Source organism: Calypte anna, chromosome W (genome assembly GCF_003957555.1).
Source record: "Calypte anna isolate BGI_N300 chromosome W, bCalAnn1_v1.p, whole genome shotgun sequence".
Lineage (NCBI taxonomy): Eukaryota > Metazoa > Chordata > Aves > Apodiformes > Trochilidae > Calypte > Calypte anna.
The window spans coordinates 24,157,610-24,175,404 of record NC_044276.1 but is presented as its reverse complement, the minus strand read 5'-3'; the positions used below and the strand labels follow the sequence as shown (position 1 = coordinate 24,175,404).

The window sequence follows — 17,795 nt, the reverse complement described above, 5'->3', positions numbered from 1 at the left end:
TCTGGCATGAGACTATTCCAGAAATCAGGAATGGTTCTGGGTTCCCTTGTCTGGGGAATCTGGAAAAAGGTGATGTTTAGTTTTCCTCTTCTTCAAGGCAAAGGGTGTTGCAAGGAGTTGGCTGTGGACTTCCCAGACATCCTCTGGTGTGGTTTTTTTGGGGGGAAGGTGTCAAAGAATAATTAATTCCTTCAAGGATCTTCTTATTTGGGGGCTTCTGGAACCAGTGGCCAAGCCTGGTGAAGGTGGCATCAGTCCCACTTCCAAGGAAAGGAGGAATAGAGAGAGCAAATCAGCAGCACCCAAACTTTCTGAAGTTTTTTCTTTTATGGTAGCAAGTTCAAGACCTTTCCCAGGGTTAAGGCCCCTCTGGTAGCAGGATGCTCAGTAGAAGAGACTTTTTAATCCATTTAATCCTTTCTGATTTCTTGGTGAGGGATAAAATTGTGCAGTTGCCCATAGGCACATCCAGTTTGGGGCAGGTTCCTGCATCTCCTGCCAGCACCTTCAGCATCTCCCCAGGATGCCCTGCTCAAGGTTTTTGGATTGCAACCCCTCCTCCTTGAGCAGAGGTCCCTGACCACCTTTTCCAGCTCCTGAGCATCTAATTTCTTTTTTTTTATTTGATGAAGATACAACCCTGGAGGAAGTAATTGTGATCTTGCTGGTGTTGGGTTTGCTCTGATCTTAATGTGACCCCAGAGATATTAAATCAGGGACTTGGAAATGCAAAGCATCTTCTTGAATAAAGAGTAAAAAGGAATAAAAGGCAGCCAGCCTTGCTTTGGAAGTGCTTGAGTTGGCTGCTTATTTCTTATTTTGATTGAAGATCTGGAAAAAAAAGAGGAGGAGGGAGTGGTGTTCACGTGTGCAACCCAACTGGGAAATATGCCAAGTGCTCAGGCAAGAGAAATAATCAAAATAACAGACAAATTAGGAAAAAAAAATCATAACTGAGAAGTTTGTCTGAGAGAGGGATAATTAGTAGTAGAAATCAGACTTGAAAGGGGTGAGGTTTGAAGGTGGCACTGGGTAATACTCATGATGAGCCTTTGCTGCTCACAAAAGGGGGAAGAAAAGAGGAATTTTAGGGAAACTGAGGCTCTGAGGAGCCTCTGCCTTGCTCACAACCCAGAGCAAATATTCCTCAAGGAGAACAGGCTTTTCATGGAATCAGAGAATATTAGAGCTTGGAAGGGACGTCTGGAGATCAGCACCCTGCCAAAACTGGGTCACCTAGGGGACATCATAGCATTAGGCAGCCCCAGCTCATTCAGAAATGTCCAAAAATATCTTATTTTAATTTTTTTCCCTTGAAACTACATCCCAGAGACAGTTTTGGGGTATTTTTCAAGCTGAGGGGAATGTGAGCAGTGCCATGTCCTCAGCATTAAGGGAGATGGAGTGGTTCCTGTCCTGTCTGCTCCTGCCTTATATCAACTTGGTGCTGTTATAGGGAACATGGAAACAACTAAAAAATTGTCTCTGCCCTAAAGAAACCAATGAGCTTCTAAAGCTGCTACTCTGGAAAGAGAAAAAAATGGTAAAAAACTTGGTGTCTGAACCCCAGGAGGTTGGGGCAGAGATGGGAGCAGATCTGGAGTCCCTTGGCTGAGGATGCTCCTGCCCCCCAGCAATGACATGGAGGGGCAGAGCTGGGTGGATAAAATTCAGGACCTGATGTTGGTTTTGTGTCTTCCTTGAGCACAAATCTTCAAATCCAAGGATTAACGAAAGAGCCTGGAGATTCAGCTGCTCTCTCCAGGAACTGGTGGGTTGCTTCCCCTGGATATTCCCAGAAGTGAATCTCTGGAATTCCTTGTTGCTCACTTTGCTGAGCCTTTGCATCCCTATAATCTGAGTTTTCGGATTCTTTTGCATCAAAAGCAGGGTTTTGTTGTTGTTTTTTTTCCCTTTTATGACCCACAGAACTCTCTTGGACAATATTAACATGGGCCCAGAGAGTGGTGCTGAACGGGGCTGCATCAAAATGGCGGCCGGTCACTAGTGGTGTCCCCCAGGGATCAGTGTTGGGCCCAGTGCTGTTCAATATCTTGAGGGAGGATTTAGAGGAGGGCATTGAGTCCATCCTCAGGAAATTCCCAGCTGACACTAAGCTGGGGGGAAGTGTGGATCAGCTGGAAGGCAGGAGGGCTCTGCAGAGGGACCTGGAGAGACTGGAGAGTTGGGCTGATGCCAAGGGGATGAGGTTGAAGATTCCAAGGGCCGGGTCCTGCACTTTGGCCACAAGAAGCCCCTGGGGAGCTCCAGGCTGGGCAGGGAGTGGTTGCAGCAAGGGAGCTGGGAGTCTGGCTTGGCAGGAAGCTGAAGAGGAGGCAGCAGTGTGGCCAGGTGGCAAGAAGGCCAATGGCATCCTGGGCTGGCTGAGGAAGAGCGTGGCCAGCAGGTCCAGGGAAGGGATTCTGCCCCTGTGCTCAGCCCTGGGGAGGCCACAGCTTGAGTCCTGTGTCCAGTTCTGGGCCCCTCAGCAAGTCCCTCAGGAAGGAGCTTGAGGTGCTGGAGCAGGTGCAGAGAAGAGCAAGGAGGCTGGGAAGGGATCCAGCAGAATTCCTGGGAGGAAGGAAGGGCTGAGGGAGCTGGGGGTGTTGAGGCTGGAGAAGAGGAGGCTCAGGGGAGACCTCATCACTCTCTGCAAGTCCCTGAAAGGAGGTTGGAGCCAGGGGGGGGTTGGGCTCTTTTCCCAGGCAACTCTCAGCAAGACAAGAGGGCACAAAGGGTCTCAAGTTGTGCCAGGGGAGGTTTAGGTTGGAGCTGAGAAAGAATTTCTTTCTGGAGAGGGTGATCAGACCTTGGAATGGGCTGCCCAGGGAAGTAGTGGATTCTCCATGTCTGGAGATCTTTCCAAAGAGCCTGGATGTGGCACTCAGTGCCATGGGCTGGGAACCACGGTGGGAGTGGATCAAGGGTTGGACTTGATGAGCTCTGAGCTCCCTTCCAACCCAGCCAATTCTAGATTCTATGATTCTATTTATTTATTAGCACTGATAAATGACTCAGTTCTGACTGAATTAAATAGAATCCCGCACAGTGCTGGGCTTTGGGGATTTGTGTATTGAACACAGATGTGAGCAGACAGAGCCCAGCAGAGGAGCTGCCTGACCCATGCTGCTTAAAATAGTCTGGGGGAAGTATCATTTATATGATGTGCTGCCATCCTTTCATTTAATGGCTGCACAGGGGTTTTCTTATCATTTTAGTGCCTGCTCCATTATTTAGAGAGTCCTAAATGTTCAGGTCAGAGGTGGTTTGCTGGAGATGCAGCTTGGGTTAAGCTTGAGCCAGGTTGTTCTTCTCCATCTGTCCCACCTGGCAGCTTCTCTGGATAATATAGAGTATCTAAAAGAGACAATACAGACAGCAGCCTGGAAAATCTTGGAATATTTTGGCTTGGAAAGGACCTTAAAGCTGAGCTGCCATGGCCAGGGACACCTCCCACCAGACCTGGTTGCTCCAAGCCCCATCCAACACTGCCAGGGAAGTGAATTAAATGATCCTCTCCAGCCAGAAGTCCTTTTTACCACTCAGATAACACCATCCAAGCACTTCTTAACCCTGCACTTGTTGAAATCAGCTTCATTCATTTGTTCTCTAAGGTGTTTCAACTCTCAGATCATTCTTCTAGCTCTTTGCTAAATCAGAATGTGTGAAACAACTGCACCAAAAATAATTTTACTCAGAATTTTTTTTTTCCCCAGGATGTCCTGTGTTTAAAAAGCCCTGCTGTAACTAGTTACACTTGTGCTTGTACACTAAAAAAATTATTTTTCCTTCATTTTCCCTGCTGCATCACTTCCCAAAAATCTCTTAAACTGAGTATTCACCTTTTCCAGCCCCTCCTTCCCAAATCCAGGGCCACCTTCCTGTAAGCAAATCATCAGCAAATTCGCAGATGACACCAAGCTGGGAGGAATTGTGGACCAACTCGAAGGCAGGAGGGCTCTGCAGAGGAACCTGGACAGACTGGAGAGTTGGGCCGATTCCAACGGGATGAGGTTCAACAAGGCCAAGTGCCGGGTCCTGCACTTTGGCCACAACAACCCCATGCAGCGCTACAGGCTGGGGACAGAGTGGCTGGAGAGCAGCCAGGCAGAAAGGGACCTGGGAGTCTGCATTGACAGGAAGCTGAAGAGGAGGCAGCAGTGTGCCCAGGTGGCCAAGAAGGCCAATGGCATCCTGGCCTGTATCAGAAACAGCGTCACCAGCAGGTCCAGGGAGGTGATTCTGCCCCTGTACTCAGCCCTGGTTAGGCCACACCTCGAGTACTGTGTCCAGTTCTGGGCCCCTCAGTTTAAGAAGGATGTAGAGGTCCTGGAACAGGTCCAAAGGAGGGCAACCAGGCTGGTGAAGGGACTCGAACACAGGCCCTATGAGGAGAGGCTGAGAGAGCTGGGGCTGTTCAGCCTGAAGAAGAGGAGGCTCAGGGGAGACCTCATTGCTGTCTACAACTCCCTGAAAGGAGGCTGTAGCGAGGTGGGAACTGGACTCTTTTCACAGACGACCTTCAACAAGACAAGAGGACACAGTCTTAAGTTGTGCCAGGGGAGGTTTAGGTTAGATATTAGAAAGAATTTCTTCACGGAGAGGGTGATCAGGCTATGGAATGGACTGCCCGGTGAGGTGGTAGATTCTCCGTCCCTGGAGACATTTAAAAAAAGACTGGATGTGGCACTCAGTGCCATGGTCTAGCAACTGCTCCGGTGGGTCAAGGGTTGGACTAGATGATCTCTGAGGTCCCTTCCAACCCGGCTAATTCTATGATTCTATGAAATACATCTCTGCTTTTCAGCTGTTCAGCAGCCCAGGCTGGCAATATTTCCCTGGCAGGAAAAAAAGAAAAGCTTGAGGTTCATGGCAGACAAAGTTGATGCATCACCAACCAGCAACTCATTTGTAAAGCTCTCAGCTCCTCAGTGCCTGAATCAATAATTCCCATCAGCTGGAGAAAAAGACATTTAAACCCTTGTTGAAGGAGCCTGGTGGAATTATCTAGCCAGAGGTAGGGTGGAAAACAGGGATCTGTCAGGAAAAAGTTGGCCTGGTCAGGCAGGCAGATGCTGAGCTTTGGCTGGGACTCAGCACTGTGAGCCCAGTTCTTTATGAGGAAGGAGCTGGCAGGCTGGGATAAATCCATCTGTGCCATACAGGTTTTCCTGATGATTATAGTCACAGCAAGTGGGAGATTAAAGGGACTTTTAAAGCAGAAAAAAAGCCCCTTGAGGCAGAAACATTTGGTTTATTTCAAGCTAGGGGTGCCAGACCTTCTCGTTGATGCCTCCTGAGCAATCTTTGCCAGAGCATGAATAGTTCTGTCAGGACTGAAGTATATTTTGCACCAGGAATCTAACCAAGGTTATCAGGATAAAATGAGGCAGAGATTATAATATGCAGGACAGGCAGAGCCTTGATGGGAAATGGGAGTGCTAAGGGCAGGTTGGATGAACCTTTGGCAACCTGCTCTGCTGGGAGGTGGCCACATGCAGGGGGTTTCAATCTTGATCTTTAAGGTCCCTTCCAAAGCCTTCTGTGATCCTAGGAAATGTTATTTTTCTTGAAAAGCAGGATCTAAAGACACTTTTCTCCCTCCTCTCTTTGTGCCAAAAAAAAGGGGTGCATTGGTGCCCTGTGCTGTCTGTGTCTGATGGGTGTTGTGCAAGGTGCTTTGATAAATAAACCCAAGGAAATTGTGGCAGATCCTTATTTATTTCTGCCCCATTTTTGAACAAATGCCTGCAATCTAGGAGCTGGGATCCTGCTGATGGGCTCTTGAAAGGCTTAGGGACATTTAAACCAGAAAAAAAAATCCCTTTGAGTCAGAAACATTTGGTTTCTTTCAAGCTAGAGGTGCCAGACCTTCTCGTTGATGCCTCCTGAGCAATCTTTGCCAGAGCATGAATAGTTCTGTCAGGACTGAAGTATATTTTGCACCAGGGATCTAACCAAGGTTATTGGTATAAAATGAGACAGAGATTATAATATGCAGGACAGGCAGAGCCTTGATGGGAAATGGGAGTGCTAAGGGCAGGTTGGATGAACCTTTGGCAACCTGCTCTGCTGGGAGGTGGCCACATGCAGGGGGTTTGGCTCTTGATCTTTAAGGTCCCTTCCAAAGCCTTCTGTGATCCTAGGAAATGTTATTTTTCTTGAAAAGCAGGATCTAAAGACACTTTTCTCCCTCCTCTCTCTGTGCCAAAAAAAAGGGGTGCATTGGTGCCCTGTGCTGTCTGTGTCTGATGGGTGTTGTGCAAGGTGCTTTGATAAATAAACCCAAGGAAATTGTGGCAGATCCTTGTTTATTTCTGCCCCATTTTTGAACAAAAGGTGCATTCTAGGAGCTGGGATCCTGCTGATGGGCTCCTTAAAAGCTTAGGGACATTTAAACCAGAAAATAAAGCCCCTTGAGGCATAAACATTTGGTTTATTTCAAGCTAGAGGTGCCAGACCTTCTCGTTGATGCCTCCTGAGCAATCTTTGCCAGACCATGAATAGTTCTGTCAGGACTGAAGTATATTTTGCACCAGGGATCTAACCAAGGTTATTGGTATAAAATGAGGCAGAGATTATAATATGCAGGACAGGCAGAGCCTTGATGGGAAATGGGAGTGCTAAGGGCAGGTTGGATGAACCTTTGGCAACCTGCTCTGGTGGGAAGTAGCCACATGCGGGGGGGTTGGATCTTGATCTTTAAGGTCCCTTCCAAAGCCTTCTGTGATCCTAGGAAATGTTATTTTTCTTGAAAAGCAGGATCTAAAGACACTTTTCTCCCTCCTCTCTTTGTGACAAAAAAAAAGGGGGTGCATTGGTGCCCTGTGCTGTCTGTGTCTGATGGGTGTTGTGCAAGGTGCTTTAATAAATAAACCCAAGGAAATTGTGGCAGATCCTTGTTTATTTCTGCCCAATTTTTGAACAAAAAGCTGCAATCTAGGAGGTGGGAGCCTGCTGATGGGCTCTTGAGAAGACTTAGAGACTTTTAAACCAAAAAATAAAGCCCCTTGAGGCATAAACATTTGGTTTATTTCAAGCTAGAGGTGCCAGACCTTCTCGTTGATGCCTCCTGAGCAATCTTTGCCAGAGCATGAATAGTTCTGTCAGGACTGAAGTATATTTTGCACCAGGGATCTAACCAAGGTTATTGGTATAAAATGAGGCAGAGATTATAATATGCAGGACAGGCAGAGCCTTGATGGGAAATGGGAGTGCTAAGGGCAGGTTGGATGAACCTTTGGCAACCTGCTCTGCTGGGAAGTAGCCACATGCAGGGGGTTTGGATCTTGATCTTTAAGGTCCTTTCCAAAGCATTCTGTGATCCTAGGAAATGTTATTTTTCTTGAAAAGCAGGATCTAAAGACACTTTTCTCCCTCCTCTCTTTGTGCCAAAAAAAAGGGGTGCATTGGTGCCCTGTGCTGTCTGTGTCTGATGGGTGTTGTGCAAGGTGCTTTGATAAATAAACCCAAGGAAATTGGGGCAGATCCTTGTTTATTTCTGCCCCATTTTTGAACAAATGCCTGCAATCTAGGAGCTGGGATCCTGCTGATGGGCTCTTGAAAGGCTTAGGGACATTTAAACCAGAAAAAAAAATCCCTTTGAGTCAGAAACATTTGGTTTCTTTCAAGCTAGAGGTGCCAGACCTTCTCGTTGATGCCTCCTGAGCAATCTTTGCCAGAGCATGAATAGTTCTGTCAGGACTGAAGTATATTTTGCACCAGGGATCTAACCAAGGTTATTGGTATAAAATGAGGCAGAGATTATAATATGCAGGACAGGCAGAGCCTTGATGGGAAATGGGAGTGCTAAGGGCAGGTTGGATGAACCTTTGGCAACCTGCTCTGGTGGGAAGTAGCCACATGCAGGGGGGTTGGATCTTGATCTTTAAGGTCCTTTCCAAAGCATTCTGTGATCCTAGGAAATGTTATTTTTCTTGAAAAGCAGGATCTAAAGACACTTTTCTCCCTCCTCTCTTTGTGACAAAAAAAGGGGTGCATTGGTGCCCTGTGCTGTCTGATGGGTGTTGTGCAAGGTGCTTTAATAAATATAACCAAGGAAATTGTGGCAGATCTTTGTTTATTTCTGCCCAATTTTTGAACAAATGCCTGCATTCTAGGAGCTGCAGGGAGCCTGTTGATGGGCTTTTTAAAAGGCTTACTAATAGGTCTATCAAACCTGGGAAGAAGAGAACAGATGAGTTTGTTTTCCCTCTCCTTAGGGGCCCTCTGAAGTGCCACCTGGCTTAGCTGTGATCAGATTCTAAACTCCTCTTACAAGCTGCACTCTTTTTTTTTTTTTTTTTTATTTTTTTGCTTTCCCAGAAGAGAAATATTTGATGTAATCTTTGCTGCCTTGGCCACTCAGGGTAATATTTCCAATTTCTTTTTCCTTTTGCTTCCCTTTCCAGTGCCCAGCGCGACGCCTCAGAACGTCTCCTTGGAAGTGGTGAACTCCAGGGTAAGTCCTGGCCCAGCAAGCCTGGGTGTTTCTCTTTATATTCTTGCTTTTTGTGCCTTTTTCCTATACAAGAAGACCCAATCTACCCCTTGCAGAAGGTTAAAAGAAGCCCTGAACAACCCCCCTCAAAAATAAAAATAAAATGTTGTAGGGAGAAGCAGTGATTTCTCTGGAGAGGCTTTGGCAGCTGTGGGATCACTTCAGTGGAGGTGAACAAGCAGAAACTGGTCCCTGATTGCAGATTAACATCTGCAATAAACCTAACTGCACTTTGATTAAATGGAACAATCTCAGGGAATAATGAGGAGCAGAGCTGGTCCTGGGGGAGAGGAGAAGGAATATTTTATTGGGAGGTTGCTGTACGCGCCGCGTGCGTCTCTTCTCGTCTTGCTTGTTCTAAAAAATACAGGGTTTTTTCCTGAAAGATCCATTTTTTTTCTCTTGAATCTGGTATTTTCCATCTTTAAAAACGTATTGCTGATTAAGGGAGTGATAATATCTCATAATCTTGTCCATAACATTTGTTAATTATGTGATTATTCTCCTTACGTGATCTTTCTGAATATAGTCTGAATTTTTGGGTGATTATTTCTCCTCTTTTCATCCATTCCTGCATGGGCTCTTATTCTGTTGCTCTTGTCACTGATAGTCCCATTTGGACCCAGAAAACCCTCAGACATCCCAGCAGGAAAGAAAGGTACCCAAAAAGCCCACCAGTAGCATCACATCAAGATGTCCCCTTGGATCTTTGGAGCTTTCTTTTTGTACAGTCATCTAGGGTAGGAACCCCAAGAAGGACAATGATAAACTGCATTTTAAGGACCTTTTTTTGTTTTTAATCCTTGATCTACTGTGGTTTTTTTCTTCCCCTGCTCATTTTCATGACATCAAATGTGTATTCTGATTTTCCTTCATTTCTTTAGTGCACCCAACTCCACCTCCCCTTTCCCAAAGGGCACGTATGTCTTGGCATATCTTGTTCCAACCCTTGGTGCTTCTTTTCTCCTTCCTTTCTCTGATAATAAAATGTCAGAGAGCTCATGGTTTGTGACCTTTCCGTGGTGATCATTTAGATTTAAAAGAGAAAAGAGCAAACAAAAGATGCTCCTGCTGCCCTCAGATGTGGAGTTGTGTTCTTGGGACATCCAGGTGGAGGTGGTTGGAAGGGATGGGGTAAGAGAGGATGGGCTGGGTCTAAATCTCACCTCTCCACCATCATCTCTGCTCATCAGGATGTTCCTCAGCACAGATGTTGGAAGGTTTGGTGGGATATTAATTTGGAGATGGAGAGGAGCAGTTGAAGCTCTCAGGCTGGCAGCATATTTGATGTAATAACTTTGTGGAAAGGTTATTTTAAAGGTGTATCCATGAATTGGGGAGCTTTATCAGAAGGAAAATGAGATGTGGAACCATTTGGGGATTCTTTTGGGATGTGGGAAAATCCATAGACACCTAAAAATAAATATACACCCCCTGAATTGAAAGCTTGAGTTGAATATTTAGGTAGTTTGGAACAACAGAGAAATGAACTAAACTTAAGTCATTAAAAAAATTAATATTTCCAGCAGATTTAGCTTCAAAGACCAAGTCCCAAAAGGTCTTGGGTGCAACTCCAAGTGGTTGAGGCACCACTGAGCTGAGTGACCTTTCCCATCCTTGTGAAAGGCTCCAACAACACAGAATATTGTATTCATAGAAAAAAAATCATAGAATTGGCTGGGTTGGAAGGGAGCTCAGAGCTCATCAAGTCCAACCCTTGAATCACAAATCTTCAAATCCAAGGATTAACCAAAGAGCCTGGAGATTCAGCTGCTCTCTCCAGGAACTAGTGGGTTGCTTCCCCTGGATACTCCCAGCAGTGAATCTCTGGAATTCCTTGTTGCTCACTTTGCTGAGCCTTTGCATCCCTATAATCTGAGTTTTCGGATTCTTTTGCATCAAAAGCAGGGTTTTGTTGTTGTTTTTTTTCCCTTTTATGACCCACAGAACTCTCTTGGACAATATTAACATGGGCCCAGAGAGTGGTGCTGAACGGGGCTGCATCAAAATGGCGGCCGGTCACTAGTGGTGTCCCCCAGGGATCAGTGTTGGGCCCAGTGCTGTTTAATATCTTGAGGGAGGATTTAGAGGAGGGCATTGAGTCCATCCTCAGGAAATTCCCAGCTGACACTAAGCTGGGGGGAAGTGTGGATCAGCTGGAAGGCAGGAGGGCTCTGCAGAGGGACCTGGAGAGACTGGAGAGTTGGGCTGATCCCAAGGGGATGAGGTTGAAGATTCCAAGGGCCGGGTCCTGCACTTTGGCCACAAGAAGCCCCTGGGGAGCTGCAGGCTGGGCAGGGAGTGGTTGCAGCAAGGGAGCTGGGAGTCTGGCTTGCCAGGAAGCTGAAGAGGAGGCAGCAGTGTGGCCAGGTGGGCAAGAAGGCCAATGGCATCCTGGGCTGGCTGAGGAAGAGCGTGGCCAGCAGGTCCAGGGAAGGGATTCTGCCCCTGTGCTCAGCCCTGGGGAGGCCACAGCTTGAGTCCTGTGTCCAGTTCTGGGCCCCTCAGGAAGTTGAGGAAGGAGCTTGAGGTGCTGGAGCAGGTGCAGAGAAGAGCAAGGAGGCTGGGAAGGGATCCAGCAGAATTGCTGGGAGGAAGGAAGGGCTGAGGGAGCTGGGGGTGTTGAGGCTGGAGAAGAGGAGGCTCAGGGGAGACCTCATCACTCTCTGCAACTCCCTGAAAGGAGGTTGGAGCCAGGGGGGGGTTGGTCTCTTTTCCCAGGCAACTCTCAGCAAGACAAGAGGGCACAAAGGGTCTCAAGTTGTGCCAGGGGAGGTTTAGGTTGGAGCTGAGAAAGAATTTCTTTCTGGAGAGGGTGATCAGGCATTGGAATGGGCTGCCCAGGGAAGTAGTGGATTCTCCGTGTCTGGAGATCTTTCCAAAGAGCCTGGATGTGGCACTCAGTGCCATGGTCTAGCAACGACAACGGTGGTTCAAGGGTTGGACTCGATGATCTCTGAGGTCCCTTCCAACCCAAGGTTTTTTCTTTGCTTTTGTGACTCCTCAGGAGTTAAATCTGTTACCAAGCTGGAGAACATTTAGCAGGCTCCCAATCAAAGCCATCTCCAAACTCCTTGGCAGTCTATAGGACAAAAATCTTATGATTTTTAGGCTGTCACAGTAAAATCTTATTAAGATTCTCTCCCTCCCCCTCCATAATTGGTCCCTTCTTTGATTTCTTTTCTAAGATGCAGACTTGATTGCCTTGGGACTCTCTGTGACAGACAGGAGGTGTGCAGGAGCCAGATGTTCTACTTCAAAAACAAAAAAATCCTTTTTTTTTGCTTTTTTATTGCTTTATTTCTTCCTTGCTTGACATCTGGGTCTGGAGGCAGCTTTGACTCCAGCACAGCCAAAGAGATGAAGCATCCTGTCAGGCTGCATTTAGCTCAGCTGCTTAAAATGGCCCCAACTGCTCCTAACCAGACCTGAAATGCATCCTAAACCTTCAGAGGAATCCTTGCTGAGCTGTGCATCATCTGCTGCTGGAGGCTGGGGAAGGATTGGGCTCTTTTTGATGGAATAATATCCAGAGCAAATGCAGCTTTTAAAGCTGGGGAGATAGATTTTCAGCAGCTTTCATCACATGTGGAATGTGGGTGACCTGGGGAATATTGGATATTATGGATCAGCAGAGTTTAGAATGCTCAGTTTGGACATTAGGAACCTTTTTGGGTTTTAACCACACCTTGGAACAGGGTTCCTGGAGGAGGCTGTGGATGCCCCAAGCCTGGCAGTGGTGGAGAAGAGGTTTTAAGTTTGGATCAGCCCTGAAGTTGGATGAGATGATTGCTGTAGGTCCCTTCCAGCTGAAAAGAATGCAAATTCTACTCTGGTTTTGCTTCTGCTTTCTTTCTATTTCTGCTTTTACCCTATTTTTAATTCTATTCTAGTTCTAATTCTATTCTAGTTCTAATTCTGCTCTAATTCTCATTCAGCTCTAGTTCTAATTCTACTCTAGTTCTATTTCTACTCTAATTCTATTCTCTTTCTACTTTATTTCTGTCTCTCCCCTCTATTCATTCTACTCTAATTGTATTCTATTTTTATCAAAACTGCCTAAAGAAGCAGCTGGCTGGGTGGGAATCCCACCCGAGACAGAGGAGGTGTCTCCCACCCAACTGATGGACCTCCCAGCTCAGGTCCCCAAAGCTCCAACCCCATCCTTCAGCTTCTCTTTTGTTGGGTCCCAAATTTTCCAGCCATGGACTCGTTGGGAGTAGAACCCATCCTGGACCCCAAAGTCAAGCAGCTGGTCAGCTTGCTGGTAGGAGCAGTTAAACCCATTTTAAAGACAGAACAACTGAGGTTCTAGAAGCTTTTTCCAGGTGTGATATCCTGGGAAAATCACTGCTGGATGAGGCAGTTATGTGTAGTGAAACATCTTCAAGAAAGGCACCAGCAGAGATCATAGAATCATAGAATGGGCTGGGTTGGAAGGGAGCTCAGAGCTCATCAAGTCCAACCCTTGATCCACTCCCCCTGTGGTTCCCAGCCCATGGCACTGAGTGCCACATCCAGGCTCTTTGGAAAGATCTCCAGACACGGAGAATCCACTACTTCCCTGGGCAGCCCATTCCAAGGGCTGATCACCCTCTCCAGAAAGAAATTCTTTCTCAGCTCCAACCTAAACCTCCCCTGGCACAACTTGAGACCCTTTGTGCCCTCTTGTCTTGCTGAGAGTTGCCTGGGAAAAGAGCCCAACCCCCCCCTGGCTCCAACCTCCTTTCAGGGAGTTGCAGAGAGTGATGAGGTCTCCCCTGAGCCTCCTCTTCTCCAGCCTCAACACCCCCAGCTCCCTCAGCCCTTCCTTCCTCCCAGGAATTCTGCTGGATCCCTTCCCAGCCTCCTTGCTCTTCTCTGCACCTGCTCCAGCACCTCAAGCTCCTTCCTGAGGGACTTGCTGAGGGGCCCAGAACTGGACACAGGACTCAAGCTGTGGCCTCCCCAGGGCTGAGCACAGGGGCAGAATCCCTTCCCTGGACCTGCTGGCCACGCTCTTCCTCAGCCAGCCCAGGATGCCATTGGCCTTCTTGGCCACCTGGCCACACTGCTGCCTCCTCTTCAGCTTCCTGCCAAGCCAGACTCCCAGCTCCCTTGCTGCAACCACTCCCTGCCCAGCCTGGAGCTCCCCAGGGGCTTCTTGTGGCCAAAGTGCAGGACCCGGCCCTTGGAATCTTCAACCTCATCCCCTTGGGATCAGCCCAACTCTCCAGTCTCTCCAGGTCCCTCTGCAGAGCCCTCCTGCCTTCCAGCTGATCCACACTTCCCCCCAGCTTAGTGTCAGCTGGGAATTTCCTGAGGATGGACTCAATGCCCTCCTCTAAATCCTCCCTCAAGATATTAAACAGCACTGGGCCCAACACTGATCCCTGGGGGACACCACTAGTGACCGGCCGCCATTTTGATGCAGCCCCGTTCAGCACCACTCTCTGGGCCCGGCCCTCCAGCCAGTTCCTAACCCAGCACAGAGTGCTCCTGGCTGAGCCATGGCCTGACAGCTTTTCCAGGAGAATCCTAGGGGAGACGGTGTCAAAGGCCTTGCTGAAGTCCAGGCAGACCACATCCACAGCCTTCCCCTCATCCCCCAGGCAGTCACCCGATGATAAAAGGAGCTCAGGTTGGTCAGACAGGACCTGCCCTTCCTAAACCACTGCTGGCTGGAATGGAGACTCCAGGAGCATCACAAGGTCCGTGAGAACCTTGGAAGAAGTGGTTCCTCAGGATAACCCTGAGCTTGATTTAGGGAATTCCTGGTTTGTATCTTCCTGGCCAGGCTGGAGGAGCAGCATGGTGGCTGAGCTGGGTGTAGATATGGTGTTTGTAAAGTGTGAGTTACATGGTTGTTTCTTTTAATTAGAAGTTGTAAAGCAAAGCCTGGAGATGAAGCTTTCAGATGGGTCCAAATCTTGTGGCTGTAGGAAAAGATGAGCAGTGAGCTGGGAATTGTGACTGGATTCCTCCTAAAGGAATTGGTAGCTTAAAAAAAAACCCCAAAAAGCAAACTCTGTCCCTGCTGCATAGAGATGCAGCCTCCAGAAACAATGTGTTTAACCTTTAAATGTGTTACCTATGGGCAAGGCTGAAGAGAGAGGGGTCTTTAACCTTTAAATCTATTACTTATAGGAAAAAAAGAGCAACAAGCCTTGAGCTTAACCTTTAAAAGGAGAAAATTAGCTGATAGCTTGTAGCCCAATACCTCTGGCTTCTCCCTTTTAATGATGTGCATCCCTGAGAGCTGTTTGGGGAAATAACCCTTGAACTAATCCTGCTGGGAGAGGGGTGGGTAGCAAGAAAGCTTTTTAATTGTGCACTTCCAAGTGCATCACACTTTGAAGGAGCTCATTTGAGGAGCTTCTTCCCCTTGAATAGCAGGGTGAATTTTATTTTTTTTTTTTTTGTGGCTCTTTGAAAGGATTCACCCACCCCTGACCCCTCGCTGCTGAGTATGGGGAAAGCTTCAAAGGTTCTGGTGTCAGACCCAGACAGCTTCATTATGTTCTGGGATTTGATTAAACCTTGTTCAAGGTGATGAATGCTCTGGCCACCTTTCCATTTAAGAGAAATTTAGTGCTGCTATTAAGCCACTTCATGCAGCCAGGCAACACATGGAGGCAGAGCTCTGGGCACTTATTTCTTAATGATAAAGACTCAGCAGGTTCTGAACTGAGTAGCAAGAGAGGTTTACCCAGAGACCAATAAAGCAAATTAATGAGCTATGACACTGATTAGTAGAGTTAGATGGTCCTGGGGATCTCTGTGAGAAATAATAAAAAAAACCAGGGAAGGAGAAAGACAAGGTCAGGAGGGATGGGCTGGGGAGGAGGTAGCATGGGCTGCTCTGACATTCTCCCAGGTGCCTCCATCCCAAAGCCAAGAGGAAAAAGCTGCTGGGATTGGGTTTTCCATGCTCTGGACAAGAGGATTTCTACTTGTCTTTGAGAGGAAGCAAAGCTACCAGGTGAAAGCACCAAAAAACCCCAAAAAGCTCCCCAATGAAAGCTGGCTGATGGCAAAGGGATTTTAATGGTAACAAAGCCATCCAGGCTACTGGAAAAGATTCTAAGCACTCTTCCTAAAAGCCTGAGAGCAGGAAAATAACATTAAAGTTGTCATTTAGCATGGATTTAGGAAGCTGCCCCTGCCAGGAGGCAGCCCAAGGCATCCATCCAGGTGATGCTGGACCAGCTGCACTCCCAGCCATCCCACTGAGCAGTGGTATTAATTATTCAGGGTTATTATACATTATATTCCATCCCATGCAACTTTTGGACCTGGGAGGAGGCTGGTTTGCACACCAGGAGTGCACAGAATCTTTATATTTTATTTTAAGGGGTTTATATTTTGATGAGAAATCCATGGAGTAGATGGGGCTAAGAGTCACAGAATGAAGAAGACACTAAATATTAGGGGAAAAAAAACCCTAAAATGGATACCAGAGATTAGCCTTAACTTCTAGGTTGGACTAGATGACCTTTAAAGGTCCTTTCCAAGCCATTCTGCAGTCCTGTGATTAATAGCAAACAAAAAAAAAAATAAATGTTTCAGGATACTACAAGAAGCAACCTGGTGATTTTCCTTAAACACCAAAAATCAACTTGAATTTTTAGCAATAAAGATCAAGTTTATCAATAAAGATAGAGCTTATCAATAAAGACAGAACTTATCAATAAAGATAGAACTTATCAATAAAGATAGAGTTTATCAATAAAAATAGAGTTTTCACCTATGGTAAGGGACTGAAACAGCTATTTTCATGCATATGTGGCTGAAAACTCTCCCTTAGGCATATGACATACAGGGCAGTGGGGCTGGTGACAGGCAATTTGGGTTTTAGCTTGAAATGGATGCAGCAATCTTTAGGTTTTTTTATTTTAATGAGGTTTCTAATAATCCCAAGAGGTTAAAAGTTGATTTTGGCTTCAGGTTGGTGCTAAAAAGTCATTTTGACCTGTGGGTGCTTGGCCATAGAATCATAGAATCAGCCGGGTTGGAAGGGACCTCAGAGATCATCTAGTCCAACCCTTGACCCACCGGAGCAGTTGCTAGACCATGGCACTGAGTGCCACATCCAGTCTTTTTTTAAATGTCTCCAGGGACGGAGAATCTACCACCTCACCGGGCAGTCCATTCCATAGCCTGATCACCCTCTCCGTGAAGAAATTCTTTCTAATATCTAACCTAAACCTCCCCTGGCACAACTTAAGACTGTGTCCTCTTGTCTTGTTGAAGGTTGTCTGTGAAAAGAGTCCAGTTCCCACCTCGCTACAGCCTCCTTTCAGGGAGTTGTAGACAGCAATGAGGTCTCCCCTGAGCCTCCTCTTCTTCAGGCTGAACACCCCCAGCTCCCTCAGCCTCTCCTCATAGGGCCTGTGCTCGAGTCCCTTCACCAGCCTGGTTGCCCTCCTTTGGACCTGTTCCAGGACCTCTACATCCTTCTTAAACTGAGGGGCCCAGAACTGGACACAGTACTCGAGGTGTGGCCTAACCAGCGCTGAGTACAGGGGCAGAATCCCTTCCCTGGACCTGCTGGTGACGCTGTTTCTGATACAGGCCAGGATGCCATTGGCCTTCTTGGCCACCTGGGCACACTGCTGGCTCATGTTCAGCTTCCTGGCAATGCAGACTCCCAGGTCCCTTTCTGCCTGGCTGCTCTCCAGCCACTCTGTGCCCAGCCTGGAGCTCCCCATGGGGTTGTTGTGGCCAAAGTGCAGGACCCGGCACTTGGCCTTGTTGAAGCTCATCCCGTTGGAATCGGCCCAGCTCTCTAGTCTGTCCAGGAAGGGACATCATAGGCTCCATCCAAAGTGATAAGAGAGGATTTAATGCATGGTAAAGCTGTCTGCTTTTCCAGCTGGGAAAAAGTCTTTTTGACCTGTAATATTTCTTTGGAGCCCCTGAATGATGGGGTTTCTTCCAGCTTTAATATTTACAGGGTCAGTAAAACTCCAGCCTTGAGCTGGGTTTGCCCAGTTTCTTGGCATTGTAAAATGTTCACTTAGCTGGTTACTGCTTGGGCTGGGGAAAAAAAAAGGGGAAAAAAATGATAGCTGAGAAAAATAATGAGAAAGGAGCAGAAAAAGTGAGAGCTGAGAGAAATAGTGAGGCAATAAAGAGTTTTCAGGCTTTCCTGGCCATCCTCCAGTCTGTCTCAGGCTCCTCCAGGGGTGTGAAGTTGTCAGCTCTGGTTCTGCTCGTGGCTCCACAGAGGTGCAGGAGGATCCAGATCCCCCCCAGGTAAAATTTTGGCTTCAGGAGGGTCTGTGTCTTGTCAGAAATCCTTCAAAACCCCATG

General features: G+C 47.3%; 1 protein-coding gene across 1 annotated transcript in view; it reads left to right on the top strand.

Moving 5' to 3' along the window:
- The window catches only part of DCC (DCC netrin 1 receptor), a 459,073-nt gene that overhangs the window by 321,824 nt on the left and 119,454 nt on the right, over positions 1-17,795 (top strand). The window contains exon 12 of the mRNA XM_030468363.1: positions 8,412-8,461. Within this exon, the coding sequence (XP_030324223.1) occupies positions 8,412-8,461 (50 nt within the window). The remainder of the gene's footprint in view (positions 1-8,411; positions 8,462-17,795) is intronic.